The sequence below is a fragment of the Ovis aries genome, chromosome 5, assembly GCF_016772045.2.
Source record: "Ovis aries strain OAR_USU_Benz2616 breed Rambouillet chromosome 5, ARS-UI_Ramb_v3.0, whole genome shotgun sequence".
NCBI classification, from domain to species: domain Eukaryota; kingdom Metazoa; phylum Chordata; class Mammalia; order Artiodactyla; family Bovidae; genus Ovis; species Ovis aries.
The window spans coordinates 13,638,917-13,662,745 of NC_056058.1; the positions used below are offsets into that span (position 1 = coordinate 13,638,917).

Below are 23,829 nucleotides of genomic sequence, written 5' to 3' on the forward strand. Positions count from 1 at the left end.
CTTCCCCTGGAGAAGGGATAGGCTACCCACTGCAGCATTCATGGGCTTCCCTGGTGGCTCAGACGGTAAAGAATCTGCCTGCAGTGCGGGAGAACTGGGTTCAATCCCTGGGTTGGGAAGATCCCCTGGAATAAGAAATGATAACCCACTCCAGTATTCTTGCCTGGTGAATCCCCATGGACAGAGGAGCCTGGTGGGCTATGGTCCATGGCGTTGCAAAGAGTCGAGCAAGACTAAGCATAGCTCTTTGTCAAGGAAGACACTGCATGCCTTGAGGAATAGCCAAAAAAATCAAACGTACAAAAACTAAAAAAGCAGGGTGCAGATAAATGGGAAAGGGGAGGAAAAAAAAAAGAAACATTCAGGTCTGCCTTTATTTGCACAGAGAAATCCTCGAAGGAAGCCCAAGACATTTATAAAAATACTATTTCTTTTCTAGAAAGGTGGAGGAACAAACATGAGGTGGGTGAGATAGTTTCCCTTTCTACAAAGTTTAGATTTTAGAACTGTATGAATAGCACTGATCCCATATTGACATGAGCAAAAGAGAATGTTCTGATATGAACATTTGACTTGTGGCTAGATAGAAGGCATGCAGAACTGCGTGTATGTGGAGATGCTCTTTGTGACAAAGGGGAGTTTTATTATGCAAGGAAAGAACACTGGAGGAGGAAGCTTGCTTCATGTTGTACCCCTCTGGTCTTTTTTATTTTTTTATATTTGGTCTTTAAAAAAATTAATTTATTTGGCTGCATAGGGTCTTATTGAGGCACTCAGGAGCTTGCTGGGTAGTTGTGCGTGCAGACTTAGTTGGTCCACAGCATGGTGGGGGGCGGGGGTGGTGTCTTAGTTTCCCCACTGGAGATCGAACCCATGTCCCCTGCACTGAAAAGCAGATTCTTCTTTAACTTTTTATTTTGAATCGGGGTATAGCTGGTTAACAATGTTGTGATAGTTTTAGGTGAACAATGAAGGAACTCGGCCATACATATACATGTATCCATTCTCCCTTAAACTCTCCCATGCAGACTGACACATAATATTGATCAGAGTTCCATAGTAGGTCCTTGTGATTATCCATTTTAAATATAGTAGTGTGCACATGTCCATCCCAAACCCCATAACTATCCCTTCAGCCCTGGCAACCATAAGTTCTTTTTCTAAGTCTGTGATTCTCTTTCTGTTTTTAAGTTCATGTGTATCATTTTTTTTTTAATTACACAATAAGGGATGTCATATAGTATTGCTCCTCATCTGAGTTAGGAAGGCAGATTCTTAACCACTGGACCACCGGGAATTTAAGTTCCTGTTTGGCCTTAAAATCATACTCATGGATGAGGCCCGTCGGTTACAAATGAGACTGAGAGATGAAGGTGCAGAGCAAGGATGGTCGGGGAGCCCCAACCTTTCCAACCCCAGGTACTGCATCTCGCCAGGGAGGTAAGGAAAGAGATGCTCACAACACACACGTTCAGCCTTTGCAAGCTTTTCTTTTATTGTCTATTCAGCAGTGACAGAAGGATGCCTGATCCAGGGGAGAGCTCTGCCTCCCTCCCTCCTTACCCCTCAATGCCTGGAACTCAGGCTGGGCGAGCCCGGTCACGGGGCCTGGCACTCTGGCCCGTACATGTGTCCATGTTTCTTTCAGGCATGGGCATCTATGTCACAAGTTCCTCATCTGCCCTTCTCTTTTCTGCTCTGCCATCACACCACGGGCTCCTGAGAAAGCCTGCCCATGGGCAGGGGGAGTAGGGCAGGGGTGTGTGTGTGTCCCAGTGGGACCCACCACCCACTGGCAGGGAGGCGCCTTCTCACTCAGGCCCCAGCGTGGAGCCCACGGCGGTGCTGATGCTCGGACCTGGCTCGCCTTGGCAACCTGGTCTTGAAGAGGGACTTGCCCGAGGCTTCAATATAAGTGACACTCATCTCCTTGGGGCTGATCTCTACGTAGGCGAAGCCACCCAGTGAGTTCTCAGCCCCGTGGTGGAAGCGCAGGTAGCCTTTGGGGACCTTGCGCATGTGTTTCTTCGAGGGGTCCATGAAGTTCCCAGCCCCGCTCAACACGAAGCCCAAGCCGTTCTCATCCTGAAGGTACTGTGGACAGAGGACACAGGGTCAGTGGAGCCGCCAGCCCCTCAGTTAGGTGGATTGTGGACTTGGTGCCCACCTGTCCTGGGTGCAGGGTCAGGTCTGTGTTTCACCACAGAGTCACCTTGAGCAAGGAACATAACCCCGGCCCCCCACACCTTGCCACCCCCAGCAAACCTCCAGTTTCTTCACCTCTGGGAGCGTATTGATCTGGGTAAGCAACTGGCAACAGGGACCCCTGGGAGGGCTTTTAGGGAACTTCAAGCTGTTTCCTGGTTAGCAAGCATAGAGTTTGAGGGATAGTGATCATTGAGAGGCCTCCAAACAGGAGGGGAACTGCCAGGTGGCTCAGTGGTAAAGAAGCTGCCTGCCAATGCAGGAGACACAGGAGATGGGGTTTGTTCCCTGGGTCGGGAAGATCCCCTGGAGGAGGGCATGGCAACCCACTCCAGCATTCTTGCCTGGAGAATCCCGTGGACAGAGGAGCCTCGCGGGCTACAGTCCACGGAGTTGCAAAGAGTTGGATACGACTGAGCACACACACACAAACAGGAGGACCCCCAACGCCACCCCATGTGGCACACTGGCCAGGCTGGGGACCTCCTCCCCTTACCAGGACCCCAGGCCACCCTCGGGACCCTCACCTGCAGGTTGTGGTCGTGGCCACACAGGTAGGCGGTGACCTTGTGCGTGGTCAGCAGTGGCAGCAGCTGCTTGACCAGGCAGTGGGTGGGCCCGTGCTCAGCAATAGACCACACAGGGTAGTGGCCGGCCACCAGCACGTAGTCCTCCTTGGCTGCTGCCAGCTGCTTCTTGAGCCAGGCCAGCTGTGTGCGGGCCATCGCCAAGTTGCGGGGCCTTTCGGGCTGCTGGCTGGCAAAGTCGTCAGAGTTGCCGCACAGGGTCACGGTGTCCAGCATGAAGATGGCCACGGACACGTTGGACCGGGGGATCTTGAAGCGCAGGCGGTAGTAAGGGCTGGGGAACTTCCTGCGGATGGTACGGAGGAGGCGGTAGGCACCCATCTCGGGCGGAGACGCCCTAGGCTCAGCTCTGGCCAGTTGGCCTCTTTGCCCCCCTGAGGGAGGAGGCTGGCGCGGGGTGGGAAGGAGAGGCAGGAGGGAGCAGGCTCACCAGCGCTTGGAGACCCTGGAGTAGGCGATCTGGGCTGAGACGTTCCCCAGATGGTCATGGTTGCCAGCCAGCACGTACCAGGGCACTGAGTGGAGCGGTGAGGCAGAGAACACATCCTCGAAGGTCTCCTGCAGCAGACAGAGAGAAGGGCGGCACCCACCCCAGGTTCAAGCAGCCTCTGGCTGCTCCCACCAACTCGGGGGCCAGGAACAAGGGAGAAGCTGTGCGTGCTTGGTGTGTACAGCCATCAGTGTCGCTCTGCCCTCTCTAGTAAAAGGTCTAGAGGCTTCTCCATGCATCGCCCTCCCCCCATCCCCACCACTCCAGTGGCACACACCTGAAACCTCTTGTCGTTGACATCCTGCACACCGCTGAAGTAGAAATTGTCTCCCAGGGACAGAACGAAGTCTGCGCCCAGGATCTGCACTGTCCTGGCAATCTCTTTGGCATTGGCCATTTCCCGGGCTGTGTAAAACGGGGCATTGGGGACCCCTCCCCAGTCGCCCACGGCGACAAAGCGCAGCATGGGGGTGGGGGTGGCGGCGGCAGCGGCAGCAGCAGCCTGGGGGAGCACCAGCGAGGCTTGCAGGATGAGCAGCACCGTCCACATGTCCATCTGGGAGGGGAGAGACAGGCGTCTGGGGCTTGGGCAGCAGGCCACCCTGAGACCCCCCACTCGCCCTGTTCTGGGAGGGGAAGAGACGGGCTCCCCGCAGGGCTGGCTTGGTGCCCAAGTTCCCAGGGCTTCAGGGCAAGAGCTGGCTGGGAGGGTCAGTGAGCGGGCAAGCAGGATCCAGCCGGCAGGGTGAGGAGGGCTGGGTGTGCAGGGGCCCAGCACTCACCCTGAGGGAGGAACAAGCCAGTTGCCTAGGGGCTCAGAGAGGCAGGTGAGCTCCAGGGCAGAGCGGCTGGGCACCGAGCCTTTATTTCCTGGGGGGCGGAAATGGATCATTAGAGAGGATGAGGCAGTTTCTCCAGGGGCCCTCCCCTTGGGTCATGTGAGCCTGGGAGTTAGTTCCCCAGTGCTGGCCACGGGACTCGAGGTGGGGTCTGGCACTCCAGGGCAGCCTCGCATGCCCGCACGGCCCCCGCGTTTGCCCAGTGGAGCGCGTTTGTGTCACGGGCCCTCGAGCGTGCGCCAGGCTCTGCCAGTGCACCCCTCCCAGGCAGTCACCCACCCTGTGTCCGCGTCCTCAGTGGACGTGTTTGTCTGCCCATGTCTGGGTGCGTCTGAACTGTTATCTGCGTGTAGCCAAGCGTGCCTGCTATGTGCTTGTCCTATGTCCCCATGGCGGTGGACACAGAGCCACCGACAGGGCCCTGTGTGGCGTGTCAGGGAGGCGTGCCTGGGCTCTCAAGTGGAACTAAGCGTGGGGGATGAGGACCGGTGTGTCCCTGCCTTGCACCCCAGTCCAGCTGTGCGTGTGTGCTGTGTCTCTCGGCTGAGTTGTGGGTCCGGTGTGTGAAGCATCCGACGTGAGCCCCAATCGCAGGGTCACCCTCCTCCCCTAAACAGCAGGGGCCTCCGTTTCCAGGAAGTCCTGCCCGCATCTTCCCCTCCGCCTCTCGCCACCCCCACTCCTGCAGGAGGAACCCAGGCAGGAGGGAGCTGGTGACAAGCCGTGTGACCACAGGCTTTTGACCCTTACACCCTCGGCGGCTGCTCTTGAGGCCTGTCCGACCTGCCCCTCCCCTCCCTGCCTCCCTTCTCCCCGGCCCCCTGGACCCATAGGCACTCACGATAGCTCTCTACAGCCCCTTGCGACGGTGGATGGGGCCCCCCATCCCCAGGCTTGAGGACACAGGCTGACTGCTTGCCCCCCCCCTCCCGACCCCACAGCCCAGATAAACAGGAAGTGGGTCACGAGGTTAGGCGGAGACCACTCCCCCGGGTGGAGGCCTCCGGTCTACACCCGCTGGGCGGTCTCACCTGCATTCGGCGGGGCCCGCGGTCAAGGCCAGTCGCGGCTGAGCGAGCCGAGCTGCGGAATGCTGGGCGCTCGCCGTCGGGGCTGCCCGGGCTTAAAGGACGCGGCGGCCGGGGGCGGCCCAGGTGATCCCCGGCGGCCGGAAGCGCTGGAACCTGGACCTCCTGGACCTGCCGGCCGCACCCGGGGATCCTGCTGGGTCACCCCGCGTCACCACGCCTCCGGGGCGCAGGCAGCACTTCTGTAACTGGGGGTGACGCACTGCACCCCGGAGGACGGTCCAAACCCAGGGAGAGTGACTCGGGGTCCCGGTTTCCATCCCCTGCCCCCCCCCCCCTGCAACCTGACGCAGGCAGAATCTCCACCCTTGGGACCCAAACACTTGGGGTGCCCAGGGCCCCCCTATCGCAGCGCTGGGTGGGGCGTCAATCCTGGACTGCCGCCTCCCTCGAGGGAGGAAGTCTGTCGTCTTCAACCTCAGTTTTCTGGTCTTTAAATTATGCGTGAGGGCAGAGAGTTCAACCTTCCTTAGATGTGCAAATAATTTATGTTGAAACAGTCTCCCGGAGCTAGGGCACGACCCTTCCCGCCTCCTTTAGAAGCTGCTGGTGGTGGTTCTGTCCTAAGTTCCGCTCTTTGCAACCTTAGGGACTACAGCCTGCAGGCTCTGTCCTTGGACAGATCCAAGGAATTTTTCAGGCGGGAAGACTGGAGTGGGTAGTCTTTCCCTTCTCCAGAGGATCTTCTTGATGGAGAGATGGAACCCAAGTCTCTTTCCTCACCTGCACTGGCAAGTGGATTCTTAACCAACTGCGCCACCTGGGAAACCCACTGTACAGAAAACCTGCCTAGAGCTCTGCAGGTTTAAAAATGGCCCAGTCATGAAAAAGCAAACTTTGAGGGACTGTGGGCTTCCCTGGTGGCTCAGAGGATAAAGAATCTGCCTGCAATGCTGAATACCTGGGTTGGATCTTGGGTCAGGAAGATTCTCCTGGAGAAGAGAATGGGTACCCACTCCAGGCTGGAGAATTCCTTGGACAGAGGAGCCTGGGAGATTACAGTCCATGGGGTCCCTAAGAATTGGACACAACTGAGTGACTAACATGTACCACAGACTGGAGGAGACCTAAGAAATGGGAGGACAAACTGAACATGGGGATCTTGGACCAGAAAAGGGGCACTTAGGGGAAATCTGGTGACATTCAGAGTTTTGTGAATAGTAACGCAACTAGGAAACAATCCTGGAGTGGTTACAGGTGTGACATGTACTGGATGCTAGTCATTGAGGCAACAGTGAGATGTACATTGCAACTGTTTGCACTGTATTTTAAATTTTTTTTGCAATTTTCCTGTAAATCTAAAGTTATGCCAACATAAAGAAGTTGACTTTGAAAATAGGCATGATTCAAGAAACTTAAACATTGATTCAACATGCATTGAACACCTGCTGTATTCCCAGCAGGTGTACCGTCCCCCCACCCCCACCGCCATAGACGCAGCAGGGAACAAGACAGATCAGGAAAAACCTGCTCTGCTGGGCCCCAAGTGCTGGTGAAATTTATATTCTAGCTGTTAATTACTTTCCATTCTTTGGGGGTGAGGTGGGGCATTCTTTTTCCATTTTATACTTTCTGTGCTGTGTGCTGTGCTCAGTCACTCAGTTGTGTTCAACTCTTTGGGACACCAGGGACTGTAGCCTGCCAGGCTCCTCTGTCCATGGGATTTTCCAGGCAAGAATACTGGAGTGGGTTGCCATTTCTTATTCCAGGGGATCTTCCCAACCCAGGGATTGAACCCATGTCTCCTGCATCTCCTGCACTAGCAGCTGGATTCTTTACCACTGCGCCACCTGGGAAACCCACACTTTCTGTACTGTTTGGATTTATGCTTGAAAAGTGCTTAGTTATTTTGCCAGTAGAATAAATGCAGACTTCCTCCTAACATATCTGCAGTCTGAATGTAAACAGAAAACAAAGACCTCACTGCAGATTCAGGGAGATGGTTGTTTTTCTGGGGAGACAGGGAAGGGAATGGAATTGGGGCTCAGGGATAAGGAGGGGTGTCCAGAAAAGGGGCTTCAAATTTATCTCTACTGTTTCCTTTCACGAAAAAGGAAAACAAAATGATAGGGAGCAATTAGAATCCATTGTTAAATTTGCTTCTTCATGTAGCAGATCTGGGTTGTTGGAAGGATTCTCTTCTATTCTTTCTGTATTTTTTGAGATCACACAAAACTATAATATTTGTTATCCTATCATATTACGTGGTCTTTGTAGAAACGTCGGAAAATACTGAAAAGCACAAGGGAAATGATTACACCAGTCTGCCTAGAGAGTCACTATTCAGTAATTTTTTTTATTATTAATTTTTGTCTCCCTACATTTTTCTTCTGAAGAATGGGATGCAATTGATAGCATTTTTTGGAGGGGCTTTGCTGTGTGACATGTGGGGATCTTAGTTCCTGGACCAGGGATCAAACCCATACCCCCCTGTAGTGGAAGCTCGGAGCCCTTCCCTGGACCACCAGGGAAGTTCTATTGATACCATTTTTTGATCTTGTCAAGTGTTAACATTTTCCGTATCTTTTAATTTTTTGTTGTTTTTTTAAAGGTTTTAAAATAACATTTGTTTCTTAAAAGTTAACGTGCACCGAAACATTTTTCTGTACCTCTTAAATAAAAAAAATGCAGAAGCATATGCACATGAAAATAAATCAGGCTTTGTGTGGAGTGTGTAATAAAACTTGCGACTCCTCAGTTAGGTGTTTCAGGTCACCTCTGGGGTCCTGAGCAAACTCCTCTCTATTCACTCCAGGGAACCCAGACCTGGTTCTGATTGTCTGTGGAGGTGGATCAGGGTTTGGCCCCGAGCCTCCTGCCCCCTCCGCTCCTGCCTTGCTTCCCAACAGCAACGTCAACCCCATGGCTGAGTTCCTCCCTGCCCTCCCCTGCCTGCTCTGCCGCAGCTCTGACTATTCTTCTGGCTTTCTCACCCTCCCTTCCTGGAACAGGAGCCCTCACTCTGACCTCAGGGCCTTGGCACTTGCTGTTCCATTTTCACAGAAGATCCTTTCTTCTCCAGCTACCCCTGTGGCTGCCTCTCTACTGTATTGAAGTTCCTTTAACTCATCTGAAAAGCACCCCTCCCACCCCAATCCCGAATCCCTCTTATCCTGCTGTAGTTTTATCCATAGCCCTTATCACTGCCTGTTGAACCACACTCTGCTTATCTTGCTTTCAGTCTGTTCCCCCAGACGAATGAGGTCTGAGGCGATAAGAACTGTCTCAGTTGGTCATGTTTGCTGCTATTTCTCTGGCATCTAGAATCTGGGGCCCGCATGGCAACTGCTCAGGAATTATCAGCGGAAAGGTGGAAGAAGGGGACACCCTTGCACAACATATTTTTACCTCCAGTCTGAAGGTGCAGTCGGCCCGAACCTTCCTGGTTTCACCTGCCACTAACCACCCTACTAACCACCAGGGCTTCCCTGGTGGGTCAGCTGGTAAAGAATCTCCCTGCAATGCGGAAGACCTGGGTTTGATCCCTGGGTTGGGAAGATCCCCTGGAGGAGGGCATGGCAACCCCCTCCAGTATTCTTGCCTGGAGAATCTCCACGGACAGAGGAAACTGGAGGGCTGCAGGTCATGGGGTGGCAAAGAGTCAGACACGACTGAGCGACACAGCACAACCACCCCTTTACAGCTTGCTTCATCTAAACATTTTTTTTTTGGCCAAAGACTCCTGGAAATATGTCACTGTTTACATCGCCTTCCTGTCTGGGCCACAGGGCACAAGTCACACTAAAGACAGTGTATCGGAGAAGAATCTTGAGAGTCCTGTGGATTTGATCCAGAGTCCTGGATCAAACCAGTCCATCCTAAAGGAAATCAACGCTGAGTGTTCATTGGAAGGACTGATGCTGAACTTGAAACTCCAATCCTTTGGCCACCTGATGTGAAGAGCTGACTCATTGGAAAGACCCTGATGCTGGGAAAGATAGAAGGCAGGAGGAGAAGGGGACGACAGAGGATGAGTTGGTTGGATGGCATCACCGACTCAATGGACGTGAAGCTGAGCAAATTCTGGGAGACAGTGAAGGCCAGGGAAGCCTGGCGTGCTGCAACCAGTGGAGTTGCAAAGGGTCGGACTTAGTGACCAGACAGCCACAACAAATGCCTCCCTCAGGGCCTTTGCACTTGCTGTGCGCTCCTCTGGCCCCTATCTGCCCACCTCCCTGTCCTGGAGTACCTGACTTCAATGCCATACCACTTCCTCAAGCCTCCCGGACATCTGGACTCAACACACACCCCCATCACCTACTCCCAAGTCTCTAGTCTGTCAAGCATCCTCCCACCCCCAGTCCAGGAATTCCCTCGAAAGCAGATCTGGGTGGACAAGACATCTACACTTAATGGGGGAGAAGGGAGAATGGGGTTAAGAATACTTCTGACAAGAACGAGTCAGTGGAGAGAGGTGTGCACCAGACTGATATGTGTGGCGAGAAGACCCTGAGGTGGGAGGTTTCAGGAGGTGGGGATCAGGGGCTAAAAGGATCCCAGGGACAAGGGCCTGGAGCCATGGAGGGTGGACTTGATTTGGAAGGCGATAGGTTTGGAGGATAGAGTCCAAGCTGTGTTTTTATAAGATCAATTTACGAAAAAGCAAGTCACAGACAGATCTGTATCATCTCTGTATCTGTTTATATCTATCTGTATCCATTTAACTACTGCTATCTGTCTATTTCTGGAGAAGGAAATGGCAACCCACTCCAGTACTCTTGCCTGGGGAACCCCATGGACGGAGGAATCTGGTGGATTACAGTCCATGGGGTCAAGAGTTTTCTCTGTGAATGTGTGCATGCTCAGTCACTCAGTTGTGTTGGACTCTTTTGCGATCCCATGGACTGTAGCCTGCCAGGTTCCTCTGTCCGTGGGATTCTCAGGCAGGAATGCTGGATGTAGCCTGCCAGGTTCCTCTGTCCGTGGGATTCTCAGGCAGGAATGCTGGAGTGGGCTGCCATTTCCTTCTCCTGGGGATCTTCCCAGAGCAGAGACGTCTTCTGCATGGCAGGCAGATCCTTCACCACCGAGCCCCCAGGGAAGCCCATCTATCTATCTGCCTATTATTTAATCATCGGACATGACTGAAGCGACTTAGCAGCAGCAGCAGCATACCTTTCATAAGGGCTTCCCTGGGGGCTCAGTGGGGAAAGAGCCTGCCTGCAGTGCGGGAAAGCAGTGTTCGATCCCTGGCTTGGGAAGATCCCCTGGAGAAGGAAATGGCAACCCACTCCAGTCTTCTTGTCTGGAGAATTCCATGTACAGAGGAGCCTGGTAACCTACAGTCCGTGGGGTCACAAAGAGTTGGACACGACTGAGTGACTAACACTTTCACACCTTTATATATGCTTTTTTCTTTATTTATTTCATTGTGCCAGGTCTTAGCTGCAGCATGTAGGATCTAGTTCCCTGACCAGGGATCCAACCCAGGCCCCCGGTATTGGGAGTGTGGACTCTTAGCCACTGGACCACCAGGGAAGTCCCTGTCACACCGTATCTTGATAGAAAACTACAAGCGCTTGGTTGCTGCTCACCAAGAAGAAATAATTCTGGTGCCCACAGGAGCCAGTTTAAGAGCGGAATCTTCTGGAGATGGGAATTATTAACTTCTACCTTATTAATTTCTTTATTGAATTCATCTTTAAAAATGATAAGCTAATAAAGATTTTGTTTATTCAGGAAAACAGCGTTTACCTAAATAACCATTCTGATGAAAACACAGACAATTGTTGATGGAAGGTGAGTCTACAGTGAGGGGGCCCCTCACCCCCAACCTCAGGCAGCCAGTATGTTCGAGTCAGCTCTCCAGGATTGCTGTTTGGAGGTGGCTGGGCCGTCGGCCTGAGTTCAGGTTCCAGCTCCCCTGTTGCTAGTCAGCAGTGTGATGGTGGGCTGGGGGCTTCACCTCTCTGTGCCTGGCTTTTTCATCTTTCACACAGGCGATGTTAGTGTCGTGGCATCGCAGGTCCTGCTACATGGAACATGGAGAAGAGGAGCTTGTACACAGCCAGCTCTTGCTCTAAGCTAGCTGCCACTGTTATCACCATCACTGTTATGTGTATTATTGGCTATGGCAGTGGCTTCCAGGTGGCCCTAGCGGTAAAGAACCCGCTTGCCAAAACAGGAGACACAAGACCCAGGTTCGATCCCTGGGTCGGGAAGATCCCCTGGTGGAGGGCACGGCAGCCCACTCCAGTATTCTTGCCTGGAGAATCCCATGGACAGAGGAGCCTGGCGGGCTCTTGTCCATAGAGTTGCAAAGTTGGACACAGCTGAAGCGACCAAGCACACAGGACTGGTAATTTGTATAAACCTACCATGTTTAAGAGGCAGCAATGAGAGGTTAGGGGACCAACTCATACCCATTTGCCTGAGGCTTTTCTGATTTAACACAGGAAGTCCTACATCCCAGGAACTCCCTCAGTCTTGGGTAAGCCAGAAGTACAATTGGTCATCTTGGATCCCAGTGGTGAGATGGGGGAATCTCTGACAACCCCTAACTTTTGGGAACTCAGTGCCAAGGAAGAAACTTAGGGAGAGGAACCATTCCAGGGGAACTGGACAAACCCAAGTGTGGATACATTGAGTGTGAGTGTCTTTTTGCTTGTCTGGGTGGGAGAAGACAGGTTTTCCTGTGGGGAACGCAGGACAGAGGTCCCAGCATCGTATTCTGAAATATTTCAAGCACACAGCAAAGTTGAAAGAATTGTCCGGCAAACACCCACACACCTGCTCCTAGAAACTGCAATTAACATTTGCATATATTCGCTGTAATATCTGGGAGCTTCCCAGGTGGCCCTGGCGGTAAAGAACCTGGCTGCCAATGCAGGAGATGTAAGAGACGTGGGTTTTATCCCTGGGTCGGGAAGACCCCCAAGGAGAATGAAATGGCAACCCACTCTAGTATTCTTGGCTGGGAAATTCCACGGACAGAGGAGCCTGGTGGGCTAGAGTCCATGGGGTCGCAAAGAGTCAGGCAAGACTGAAGCTACTTGGCACACTTTAATATCTATCTCACCATCCATTCACTCATCCATCTTACTTTTTACCTGTTTTAATATGTTGGAGACTTCTGCACACTTCCCTGCTGTGGTTTCAGTGCTTATACCATTAACCCAGGCTTGATATTGGCTTACAGTTCTTCTCTTTGATGTGAAATTTGCATACAATGATATGTACAAGTCTGAAGTGTACACTGGGTGAGTTCTGATAAACCTCAGCTACAACCACAGGGGAAATAACGTACTCATCTCCCATGAGATTCAAAACAAAAAATAAAAGTAAATGGAGGCAGCTCAGGTTCTGCTGCTTGCAAAGCTCTGTGACCTGGAGAGTGTGTCTTAACCTTTCTGGGCCCCAGTTTCTCATCTTCAAAATAGGGAGAGTAGGGGTACCTGTCTGAGATTTGATTGTGGTTGTTGCGGGTACTGAATGGGTGAATCTGTTTAGAGATAGTGTGGAGTGCCTGGCATGTAAGAAGTGCCTTGAAAAACACTTATGATATTATCCAGTTGGAACAGTGAAAGCAATTATAGTTGGTGGAAAAAGAAATAAAGAGGTAAGCATATTGCAGGAAAATTTCAAAGATGGCCAACAGAGGAACTTAAGCATCGAATTTACCCTGGTGTGGAAGGCAGGTCGAAGGAAAGGGACTGTGTGGATGCTAAGTCCCTTCAGATTCTTTGAGGCCCCATGGGCTGTAGCCCACCTCTGTCCATGGAATTCTCCAGGCAAGAATATTGAAGTGGGTTGCCATTCCCTTCTACAGGGGATCTTCCCAACCCAGGGATGGAACCCCGGTCTCCTGTGATGTGGGAGGATTCTTTACTGTCTGAGCCACCAAGGAAGCCCAAGGAAAGGGAGGTTTTGAGCTAAATCTTTGCGACCCCATGGACTGCCTGCCGGGCTGTTCTGTCCATGGAATTCTCTAGGGCAAGAATACTGGAGTGGGTTGCTATGTCCTTCTCCAACTGATTTTCCCAATCCAGGTTTCAAACCCAGATCTCCTGCATTACAAGCAGATTCTTTACCGTGTGAGCCGCCAGGGAAGCCCAATCCTGACCCACCACCACAGGAAATCAGCAGGGCGGGGCGGGCGGGGCGGGCGGGGGGGGGGGGCTCTATGCACTTGTGAATGATTAGAGGGAGAGGAGCCTTGTGATAACAAAGTGGTAGGAGGGCTTTCCTGGTGGCTCAGGGAAGAGTCCATCTGCCAATGCAGGAGACACCAGTTGGATCCCCGATCCGGGAAGATCCCACATGCCAGCTAAGCCTGTGTGCCACAATACTGTTGAGCCTGTGCTCCAGAGCCTGGGAGCCGCAAGCGCTGAGCCCGTGCGCTGCAGCCACTGAAGCCCCCGTGCCCCAGAGCCCACGCTCGGAAGCAAGAGAAGCAACCGCAATAGCAGCCAGCACATGGCAAGCAGAGAGTGGCCCCTGCTTAAAGCGCCCAGAGAAAAGCCCGTGCAGCATCGAAGACCCAGCACAGCCAACAATAAACAAATAAACATTAGAAAAGTGATATGATAATCCGACCGACTTTAGAAGAATTATCAGAATGTTTAAAAGAACATTTTAAACCCCTGTATATGTTTAATTTTTAGATTTGTAACAGCTGCTAAGGATTTCAGACGCATTTGCTTGGTGGAGGCATTTAAGATGAAAGAATCAAAATACACTACGTTGTATAAATGTTACCTACAATATTTAAGAAATTTCAATTCACTGCATTTCTGAATGGACTCAAAGATGCACTCACTGACCTCTTTGAAAATGATAGTCCGCTTTCACAGGTGTATAAGTAACAGGATAGCTATCCTTGGAACCGAACACTTAAGGGAAACTCTTGTTTCTAAAGGTATGATTTAAATTATGTTTACAAAGTGACCACAAAGATGGGTTTTTCTAGGCATCAAAGCTTCCCCAAATCAAACACTGTTATGAGTTTGATTTCAGGAACCCAAAAGCCAGTGTGGCTGGAGCAGAGGGAGCAAGGAGAAAAGTGGGAGGAAACGAAGATGCGGTGTGGTGGGATTTGGGGGCTGCAGGGAAGAGAGATTCCCCAGTGAGGTGAGCGCCAAGGAGAATTCGGAGCAGAGGTGAAACTAATCTTAGGTTTTGCGTAACTTCCACCAGCCGCTGGGCTGCGAGACACAGCTACTTGGTGGGTATGGCAGGTGGGAAAAAACCGGATCTTGGTGGTTTCCCCCAAATCCATTTTTAAAAAGCCCGAAGTCTTGACCTCGGAAGCTCGCGAGAGCCCCTGCAGCCGCCAGAACGCCGGGCGCCTTTCTCAAGACTTTTGACCTTGACACCACTGTCCCCGCGTGGCCAAAGCCTGAACTGCAGCAACGTCCTGCAGACCGCGTTCCCTTTTGGGTGCGCAAAGGGTCCCCTAGTGCGAGGCGCGGAGGGGTCCTGCGATGGAGCCAGTCAAGGTCTGCCCTCGAGTAACTCCCCAGGGGGGGATGAGTGAGCTACGCGGGGATTAAAATGTTTGCAGGACAGTCTGATGAGCAGCTGGCTTCTCAGAAAATTGCAAACCAGAGAGATTCTCAGAGGACGGGTCTTTGGGCAGTGTCTGTTGCTGTTGTTGAGTTGCTCAGTCGTAGCCGACTCTTTGCGACCCCATGGACTGTAGCCCACCAGGTTCCCCTGTCCTTCACCATCTCCCAGAGTTTGCTCAAACTCATTTCCATTGAGTCAGTGATGTCATCCAACCATCTCATCCTCTGCCAAACCCTTCTCCTCCGGCTTTCAATCTTTCCCAACATCAGGGTCTTTTCCAGTGAGTCAGTTCTTCGAATTAGGTGCCCCAAAGCATTGAAGCTTCAGCTTTAGTCCTTCCAATGAATATTCGGGGTTGATTTCCTTTAGGATTGACTGGTTTGATCTCCTTGCAGTCCATGGGACACTCAAGAGTCCTCCAGCACTACAGTTCGAAGGCATCCATTCTTCGGTACTCAGCCTTCTTTATGGTCCAACTCTTACATCCATATATGGCTACTGGAAAAACCATAGCTTTAACTATATAACCTGTCCCAGCCTTCAATTCCTAGTCATCCACCCAGGTCTGCTAAGATTCTCCGGTTTGCCCCTGCTTCCCAGTGCTCTGTAGAGCAAGTCCAAGCCCTTCAGCCTGGTGCTTGAAGCCGTGGAAAACCCAGCTCTGACTGCCCCAACATATCATTAGCATGAACAGTACACAAGTAGAGACCTCCCTGGTGGTCTAGGCATTAAGAATCCACCTGCCACGCAGAGGTCATGGGTTTGACCCCTGGTCTGGGAAGATCCCACATGCCGTGGAGCATCTAAGCCTTCATTCTACTCCTGAGCCTGTCCTCTAGAGTACACACACCTCAACGACTGAGTCTGCCTGCCTAGAGCTTGTGTTCTGCAACAAACTGCAACTAGAGAGTAGCCCCTGCTCAGCGCAACTAAAGAAAGCCTGGGCACAGCACTGAAGACCCAGTGCAGTAAACAAACAAACAAAAAGCTATAACACTCAAAAAATGTAGGAGGAGCTTTTTTTTTTTTTTTAGTTTATTTTTTTATTGAAGGAAAATCGCTTCACAGAATTTTGTTGTTTTCTGTCAGACTTCAACATGAATCAGCCATGCTGCTGCTGCTAAGTCGCTTCAGTCGTGTCCGACTCTGTGCAACCCCAGAGACGGCAGCCCACCAGGCTCCCCCGTCCCTGGGATTCTCCAGGCAAGAACACTGGAGTGGGTTGCCACTTCCTTCTCCAATGCATGAAAGTGAAAAGTGAAAGAGAAGTCGCTCAGTTGTGTCCAACTCTTATCAGCCATAGGTATACATATATCCCCTCCGTTTTGAACCTTCCTCCTATCTCCCTCCGCATCCCACCCCTGTAGGTTGATACAGAACCCCTGAGCTACACAGCAAATTCCCGTTGGCTATCTATATTCCATATGGTAATATGTTTCCATGTTACTCTTTCCGTACATCTCACCCTCTCCTCCCCTCTCCCCATCTCCATAAGTCTGTTCTCTATATGTTTCTCCGTTGCCTCCCTGTAAACAAATTATTCAGTACCATTTTTATAGATTCCATATATGTGTGTTAGAATAGGATATTTCTTTCTCTTTCTGACTCACTTCACTCTGTATAATAGGTTCTAGGTTCATCCACCTCATCAGAACTGACTCAAATATGTTCCTTTTTATGGCTGAGTATTCCATCGTGTATATGCACCAAAACTTTATCCATTCATCTGTCGATGGACATCCAGGTTGTTTCCATGTTCTAGCTATTGTAAATAGTGCTGCAATGAACAGTGGAATACACATGTCTTATTCAATTTTGGTTTCCTCAGGGTATATGCCTAGGAGTGGGATTGCAAGAGCATTCCCTTTTCTCCACACCCTCTCCAGCATTTATTGTTTGTAGACTTTTTGATGATGGCCATTCTGACCAGTGTGAGGTGACATATCATTGTGGTTTTGATTTGCATTTCTCTAATAATGAACGATGTTGAACATCTTTTAACGTGTTTGTTAGCCATCTGTATGTCTTCTTTGGAGAAATGTCTGTTTAGGTATTTTTCCCACTCTTTGATTGGGTTGTTTGTTTTTCTGGCATTCAGTTGTATGATCTGCTTGTATAATTTGGAAATTAATCCTTTGTCAGTTGTTTCATTTGTATGACCTCCCTGGTGGCTCAGATGGTAAAGCGTCTGTCTACAATGCGGGAGACCTGGGTTCGATCGCTGGGTTAAAAAGATTCCCTGGAGAAGGAAACGGCAACCCACTCCAGTACTCTTGCCTAGAAAATCCTGTGGACAGAGGAGCTTGGTGCAGGCTACCGTCCATGGGGTTGCAAACAGTCGGGCACGACTAAGCGACTTCACTTTCTTTCTTTCTCCCATTCCGAGGGTTGTCTTTTCACCTTGCTTATAGTTTCCTTTGCTGTGCAAAAGCTTTTAAACTTAATCAGGTCCCACTTTTTTACTTTTGTTTCTATTTCCATTACTCTAGGAAGTGGGTCATATAGGATCTTGCTTTGATTTATGTCATTGAGTGTTCTGCCTATGTTTTCCTCTAAGAGTTTTATAGTTTCTGGTCTTACATTTAGGTCTTTAATCCATTTTGAATCTTTGTGTATGGTGTTAGGAAGTGTTTTAATTTCATTCTTTTACATGTAGCTGTCCAATTTTCCCAGCCCCATTTATTGATGACGTTGTCTTTGCTCCATTGTATATTCTTGCCTCCTTTGTCAAAAATAAGGTGCCCATAGGTGCATGGGTTTGTTTCTGGGCTTTCTATCTTGTCCCATTGGTCTATATTTCTGTTTTTGTGCCAGTACCATATTGTCTTGATGACTGTAGCTTTGTAGTATAACCTGAAGTCAGGAAGGCTAATTCCTTCAGCTCCGTTCTATTTCTTAGGACTGCTTTGGCGATTCGGGGTCTTTTGTGTTTCATTATGAATTGTGAAATTTTTTGTTCTAGTTCTGTGAGAAAGGCCATTGGTAATTTGATAAGGATTGCATTGAATCTGTAGATTGTGTTTGGTAGTATAGTCATTTTCACAATATTAATTCTTCTTACCCAGGAACATGGAATATCTCTCCATCTGTTTATGTCATCTTTGATTTCTTTCATTAGTGTCTTATAATTTTCTGTGTACAGTTCTTTCATCTTCTTAGGCAAGTTTATTCCTAGATATTTACTTCTTTTTGTTGCAGTGGTGAATGGGATTGATTCCTTAATTTCTCTATCTGATTTTTTATTGTTAGTATATAGAAATGGAAGTGATTTCTGTGTATTGATTTTGTATCCTGCAACTTTGCTAAATTCACTGATTAGCTCTAGTAATTTTCTATACTATCTTTAGGGTTTTCTAGGTACAGTGTCATGTCATCTGCAAACTGAGAGCTTTACTTCTTCTCTTCCAATCTGGATTCCTTTTATTTTTTATTTTTTCTCTGATTGCGGTAGCTAGGACATCCAGAACTATGTTGACTAATAGTGGTGAAAGTGGACACCCTTGTCTTATTTCTGATCTTAGGGGGAGTGCTTTCAGTTTTTCATATTGAGAATAATGTTTGTTGTAGGCTTATCATATATGGCCTTTACTATGTTGAGGTTGGAGAAGGAAATAGCAACCCACTCCAGTATTCGTGCCTGGAAAATCCCATGGACCGAGGAGTCTGGTGGGCTACAATCCATGGGGTCGCAAAGAGTCAGACACAACTGAGCGACTTTTGTGTGTGTGTGTGTGTTATGTTGAGGTAGGTTCCTTCTATGCCCATTTTTGAAAAGTTTTAATCATAAATGGGTACTAAATTTTGTCAAGGGCTTTTCCTGCATCTATTGAGATTATCATCTGGTTTATATCTTTCAATTTGTTAATATAGCATATCACATTGATTCATTTGTGTACATTGAAGAATCCTTGTGTCCCTGGCATAAACCCAACTCGATCAAGGTATATGAGCTTTCTGATGTGTTGCTTAATTCTGTTTGCTAAAATTTTGTTGAGGATTTTTGCATCTGTATTCATCAGTGATATTGGCCTGCAGTTTTCTTTTTTTGTGTTGTCTTTGGTTTTGGTATCAGGGTGATGGTGGCCTCAGAATGAGTTTGAAGTGTTTCTTCCTCTGTAATTTTTTGAAAGCGTTTTAGAAGGATAGGCATTAGAGCTTCTCTAAATGTTTGATAGAGTTCTCCTATGAAGCCATTTGGTCCTGGGCTTTTGTTTTTGGGGAGATTTTTGATCACCGCTTCAATTTCAGTGCTTGTAATTGGGTCCAATGTGGATATGTTGTTATATCATAAGTTCCACTAATTCACAACTTAGTATCATATACAATATATAGTGAAGTTTTCACATTTTTCATGTGTTCACAGCATATTAGCAAAGTTACTAGGAAGACTGGACTACCATGACCCAAGGTGTTACAGAGTGCACAAAATTCTGACCAGAGAGCTCAGATCAAGGAGTGGTTTGCTTTGGGAAGCAATTCTACCCAAAAACAACAAGGGGAGAGAAGAAATTCAAAGTGTTCAATGAGACTTTCTTGGCGGTCCAGTGGCTGAGACTCCATACTCCCAATGCAGGGGGCATGGGTTTCTATCCTTGGTCAGGGAACTAAGATCCTTCATGCTGCATGTCACAGCCAAAAAAAAAAAGTTTAAGACATTAAATGCACTATTGACTCAAAACTGCCATTTAATATGCTTTGTATCATAGCATATAAAAGCTAACCCATCTATGGAACATTAAGATGACACCAAACACAATCAAAATTTCCCACATTCAATATACTAGTATTTTCTGGTTGTACCAAAAAAAAAAAAAAAGAACCCAAAACTCAACCAACCAGGAAATAATTTCAACTCTTAAATAAAGAGTATTTATAGCAGCAACATGGATTGCTAGAGATTGTCAAACTGAGTAAAGTCAGACAAAGAAAGACAAATATGTGATATCACTTATGTGTGGAGTCTTAAAAAATGGTACAAATAAACTTACAAAACAGAATAAGGTCACAGATGTAGAAGACAAAGTTATGCTTACGGGGAGAGGGAGGGAGGGTCGACAAAGACACAAACTACATATCAAATAGATTCAAAAGACCTATTGTGTAGCCCAGTATACAGCACAGCACAGGGAACTGCCCTCACTACTCTGGTTTAGGAAAAGAATCTTAAAAAAAAAGTGGATATTTGTATACCTAATTCACTTTGCTGTGCTCCGAAACTAACACAACAGTGTAATAAGCTATGCTCAAATTTAAAAGGAAAGCGGTTGCACCTTAAAAATGGATGAAGTAGGATTTCTATCTTCTTAAAGATACTACTAGAGCTACTAAAAAACTTTGCTTTTACAAAAGAATTGATAAAAACTTTCCTTTGTATTGTACAGAAGGTAGGCAGGAACCATGGATCGGCTCGGGTGTGTGATCTTAATCACACGTACCTTCTTTCTTTCCTGCTCCATCAGAGGCTGGGCTCTCCTTGTTTTCAGCCTCTCCATCTGACGCAGGTAAATCTTCAGTCTCTTGGGTGGCCATTTCCACCTGTTTTCCCTTTGCTCCCCTTTCCCCTTTTGCTCGCACCTTTCTATCTGAAGATTCATCCTCTCCTGTTGCCTTCTTTGGCTTTGTTTCCACTTGGGCAGGAGTAGGTTTAGTTGACAGCCTCCCAGGTCTCCTCACGGGCTCCTCCGTCTCCACCCCTGATGAGGAGCTGACCTTCCCCTGGGGCACCCTGGCAGCAGGGTGGGCATATGCTGGGAGTGGGGAGCGGACTCTGGAAGCTGGTCTGCTTGGCCGCGGCTGCTCCTTCCCCTGCCGCAGAAGCTGGGCCCCTCATGGGCCCTTTTCTTGTTTTTTTGTTTTGTTCTCTTTCCTTTTTGCTCTTCTGATTGAGTGACTTTTACTACCCTTGTCACCCATATCACCAGTCTGTTTTCTTGCCTCCTCTGACCTCCTGCTGGTTTCCACGAGTGTATTTTTGGTTTTAGTAAATGAATTCAAAAGTTTTACATCTTTCTTTTTTATAGTTGCTAGCCCTTTGCTGAAGGAGGCTTGCAACTTGCCTAGGCTTTTAGTGACTCTCTCATCAAATTCATCCAGTTTTCTACTGAGTCTGATGAACATCTTTACAAGTGTTACTCTGAATTCTTTATCTGATAAGTTTCTTATCTCCTCTTCGTTTAGTTGTTTCTCTGAGAGATCCTCGTGTTTGAAAGATATTGTTTGAAAGATGCTGTAGTTCTTTCATTTTGCCTAACTCTGTTTCTATCAGTTATGTCGCCCAGCCTTGAAAGAGTGGCCTTACGTAGGAGGTGTCCTATAGGATCCAGTGGGGCCATCTCCCCTGGTCAACAAAGCCAGGTGTCCCGGGGTATCCCCTGCATGTGCCCTCCTGTGATGGGTAGACAGCAGTTATTGCAGGTGTGCTGGTGGGTGAGGTTGGTCCCCAGGCAGACCTGTCTGTGACCGCTGCAGATGGCCTTAGTAGGTTGAGCTGGTCCCTGGTCCAAATGTCTACAGGCCCTGGCTGAAACTGCTGTGGGGAGGGGGTTCTGGTGAGTAGGCCTGGCCTCTTGAGTTCTTAGGAGAAAGCAGGGGCAGGGCAGGTGGTGTTAGTTAGGTTGATGGAGACTGATAGAAATGGTGCTCACCAGCACCAGGCCAGCTACGTGGAAAGAAAGTAAAAACAAATGACGTCTGCCAGCACTTCTATCCCTAAAGTTCCACTGGACCCCTGCCCCTCTGGTGCACACCCAGAAATCAGCCGATGACTCTCCTTTTTGTACGGCCCAGGTGCTTTTCAAGCTGCTGCCTTTGTGATGGACTTTGGAGTGAGTGAGTTTCTGCAGGAGTCCTTTAAGAGTGGAGTCTCTTCCCTTTCCTACAGCTCCTGGGCCCCAAGATGTGAGCCCTGCTGGTTTTCAAAGTCAGCTGTTATGGGTGCTCAGCTTCCCAGTGCAGGCTTCCCAGGCTGGGGAGCCCGATATGGGACCTGGGCTCCTGCTCATCAGGGGGTACCTCTGCGGCTGTGATCTCTCTCCTGTTTGTGGGTTGCCTCACAGGAATGTGGGAGCGGTTGGTTCTCACTAGACCAGGACTCTGCGCCTCCTACCTTTCTCAATGCAGCCTTTTCCTTATACCCTCAGGTGTAAAAATCTGTCTTCAGGTCAGTTCTTAGAGGCGGCGGTTCTATATGTGGTTGTAGTTTTGGTGTGTCCCTAAGAGGAAGTGAGGACAGGATCTGCCTGTTCTAGCAACTTGATCTGAAATTTGTGCAAGGCGCTACCCTAAGCACTTGGCTGAACCTAAGTTCAACCTAAACAAGGGCTAGAAGATGACTCGATCTGGCTCTGCTGCCGCTTGAGCAGTCACTTGCCCCATCACGTAGTTTCAGTGTCCTTACGCCGTTAGAACCTCTCTTTTAGATGTCAAATCCAGAAAAGCCAGATAAAGAGTGATCCTATCGCCTTTCAATCAGAAGGAAATATTTATGACCTTGGATTTGGCAAAGTATTCTTAGATATGACCCCAAAAGCAAATAGAGGGAAAAAGAGATATTTTGGATTTCACCAAATTAATAAATTTTGTGCCTCAAAGGGCACCATCAAGAAAGGGAACGCATCACTAGAGTCCTTGTGCATTACTGGTGGGAATATAAAACTATTCTTCTGGTATGGAAAACAATATGACGGTTTCTCAGAAGTTACGCAGTTGATATGTGATTCAGCGATTCCTCTGCTGGGTGTATGCTCAAAAGAATCTAAAATATGGACAGAATCTTGTACACTTGTTCATAGGGCCATTATTCACAATAGCAAAAATGTGGAAGCAACCCAAGAGTCCATCAAGGATGACTGGATCAACAAGATGGAGCATGCATGTAATAGAATATTATTCAGATTTAATGAGAAAGGGGGCTTCCCTGGTGGCTCAGTGGTAAAGAATCTGCCTGCAATGCAGGAGACGCGGGAGATGCAGCTTCAGTCCTTGAGTTGGGAAGATCCCCTGGAGGAGGAAATGGCAACCCACTCCAATATTCTTGCCTGGGAAATCCCATGGACAGAGGAGCCTGGCGGGCCACAGTCCACAGGGCCCACACAACTGGGGGCCCCACACAACTGAACAAGTGAGTACACACTCAGTGAGAAAGGAAGTTCTGACGCATGTTAAAACATAGATAGACTGTGAGGACATCATGTGAAGTAAAATAAGCCTATCCGAGTAGGACAACTACTACACGATCCCACTTATGTGAGGTTCCCATAGCAGTGGAATTTATAGAGACAGAAAATAGAACAGTGGTTTCAGGGGCTGGAGGAAGGTATGAATGGGGAGTTGTTTAATGAGTACAGAGTTTCGGTTTCACATGATGAAAACCAAGCTCTGGAGATTGGTTTTCCATAGTCAATATACTTCACACTGCTGATCTGTACACTTAAAATAGTTAAGATGTAAATTTTTATAGTATGTGTGTGTGATCACAATCAAAAGTAAAAACTCTTAAAGTAAGAGTGAAAACAGCCCACAGAAGGCAAAAAAAAAAAAAAAAAAAATTGAAAATTATATATCTGGTTAGAGACTTGGATAAAGTATAAAGAACTCCTAATCAATAATAAAAAGCCAAATAATCCAATTTAAAGGTGGCAAAACACTGGAATAGAAATTTTTCCAAGGAAGATATACTAGGATTTCTGGACATGATTACACATCAAGGAAATGCAAGTCAAAACTACAATGGGGGGGGGGCGGTGGGCAAAATTGGTGAAGGAATTCAAATAGTACAAATTCCCATTTATAAAATAAGTCACAGGAATGTAATGTGCAGTATAGCAATACAGTCAATAATACTGTATTGCATATTTGAAAGTGGACCGAGGAGCCTGGCAGGCTATAGTCCATGGGGCTGCAAAAGAATCGCACATGACTTAGTGACTAAACATTTACTGGCTTCCCTTGGTGGCTCAGTGGTAAAGAAGTTGCCCACCAATGTGGGAGATGCAGGAGATCTGAGTTCAATCCCTGGTCCAGGAAGATCCCCTGGAGGAGGAAATGCAACCCACTCCAGTATTTTTGCCTGAAAAATTCCATGGACAGAGGACCCTGGCGGCTTGCAGACCAAA

At 48.6% G+C, this 23,829-nt stretch overlaps 2 protein-coding genes across 4 annotated transcripts; both read right to left on the minus strand.

Annotated features, from left to right (window-relative positions):
- Window positions 1–1,470: 1,470 nt before the first annotated feature.
- On the minus strand, window positions 1,471–5,034 carry ACP5 (acid phosphatase 5, tartrate resistant). Of its 3 annotated transcripts, XM_012177576.5 has the most exons (6): window positions 4,963–5,034; window positions 4,065–4,152; window positions 3,560–3,838; window positions 3,223–3,350; window positions 2,733–3,078; window positions 1,471–2,094 (listed from the first exon to the last, which is right to left on the minus strand). In XM_012177576.5, exons 3-6 carry the CDS (start codon window positions 3,836–3,838, stop codon window positions 1,816–1,818), a joined length of 1,032 nt encoding a protein of 343 aa, XP_012032966.1. In that variant the 5' UTR covers window positions 4,065–4,152; window positions 4,963–5,034; the 3' UTR covers window positions 1,471–1,815. The 3 variants fall into 3 exon arrangements, with proteins under 3 accessions (XP_012032966.1, XP_060271300.1, NP_001239106.1); XM_060415317.1 differs by having other exon boundaries at window positions 1,471–3,078; NM_001252177.2 differs by lacking the exon at window positions 4,963–5,034 and having other exon boundaries at window positions 1,475–2,094; window positions 4,065–4,119.
- A 15,103-nt stretch (window positions 5,035–20,137) lies between these two features.
- LOC105615356 (non-histone chromosomal protein HMG-14-like) lies at window positions 20,138–21,048 on the minus strand. The gene is made up of 2 exons (XM_042249449.1): window positions 21,015–21,048; window positions 20,138–20,463 (listed from the first exon to the last, which is right to left on the minus strand). Exons 1-2 carry the CDS (start codon window positions 21,046–21,048, stop codon window positions 20,138–20,140), a joined length of 360 nt encoding a protein of 119 aa, XP_042105383.1.
- Window positions 21,049–23,829: the final 2,781 nt, after the last annotated feature.

Bases quoted from the DNA above. Each gene is read 5' to 3' on its own strand.
- ACP5 (XM_060415317.1), bottom strand. From the start codon at position 3,838: ATGGACATGTGGACGGTGCTGCTCATCCTGCAAGCCTCGCTGGTGCTC. The intron at 3,351-3,559 runs GTGTGTGCCACT...TGTCTGCTGCAG, and splicing joins TCAACGACAAGAGGTTTCAG to GAGACCTTCGAGGATGTGTT. The intron at 3,079-3,222 runs GTGAGCCTGCTC...TACCATCCGCAG, and splicing joins TCCAGGGTCTCCAAGCGCTG to GAAGTTCCCCAGCCCTTACT.
- LOC105615356 (XM_042249449.1), bottom strand. From the start codon at position 21,048: ATGGCCCCACTGGATCCTATAGGACACCTCCTAC. The intron at 20,464-21,014 runs GTAAGGCCACTC...CCCCACTCCCAG, and splicing joins TCCTATAGGACACCTCCTAC to CATATGCCCACCCTGCTGCC.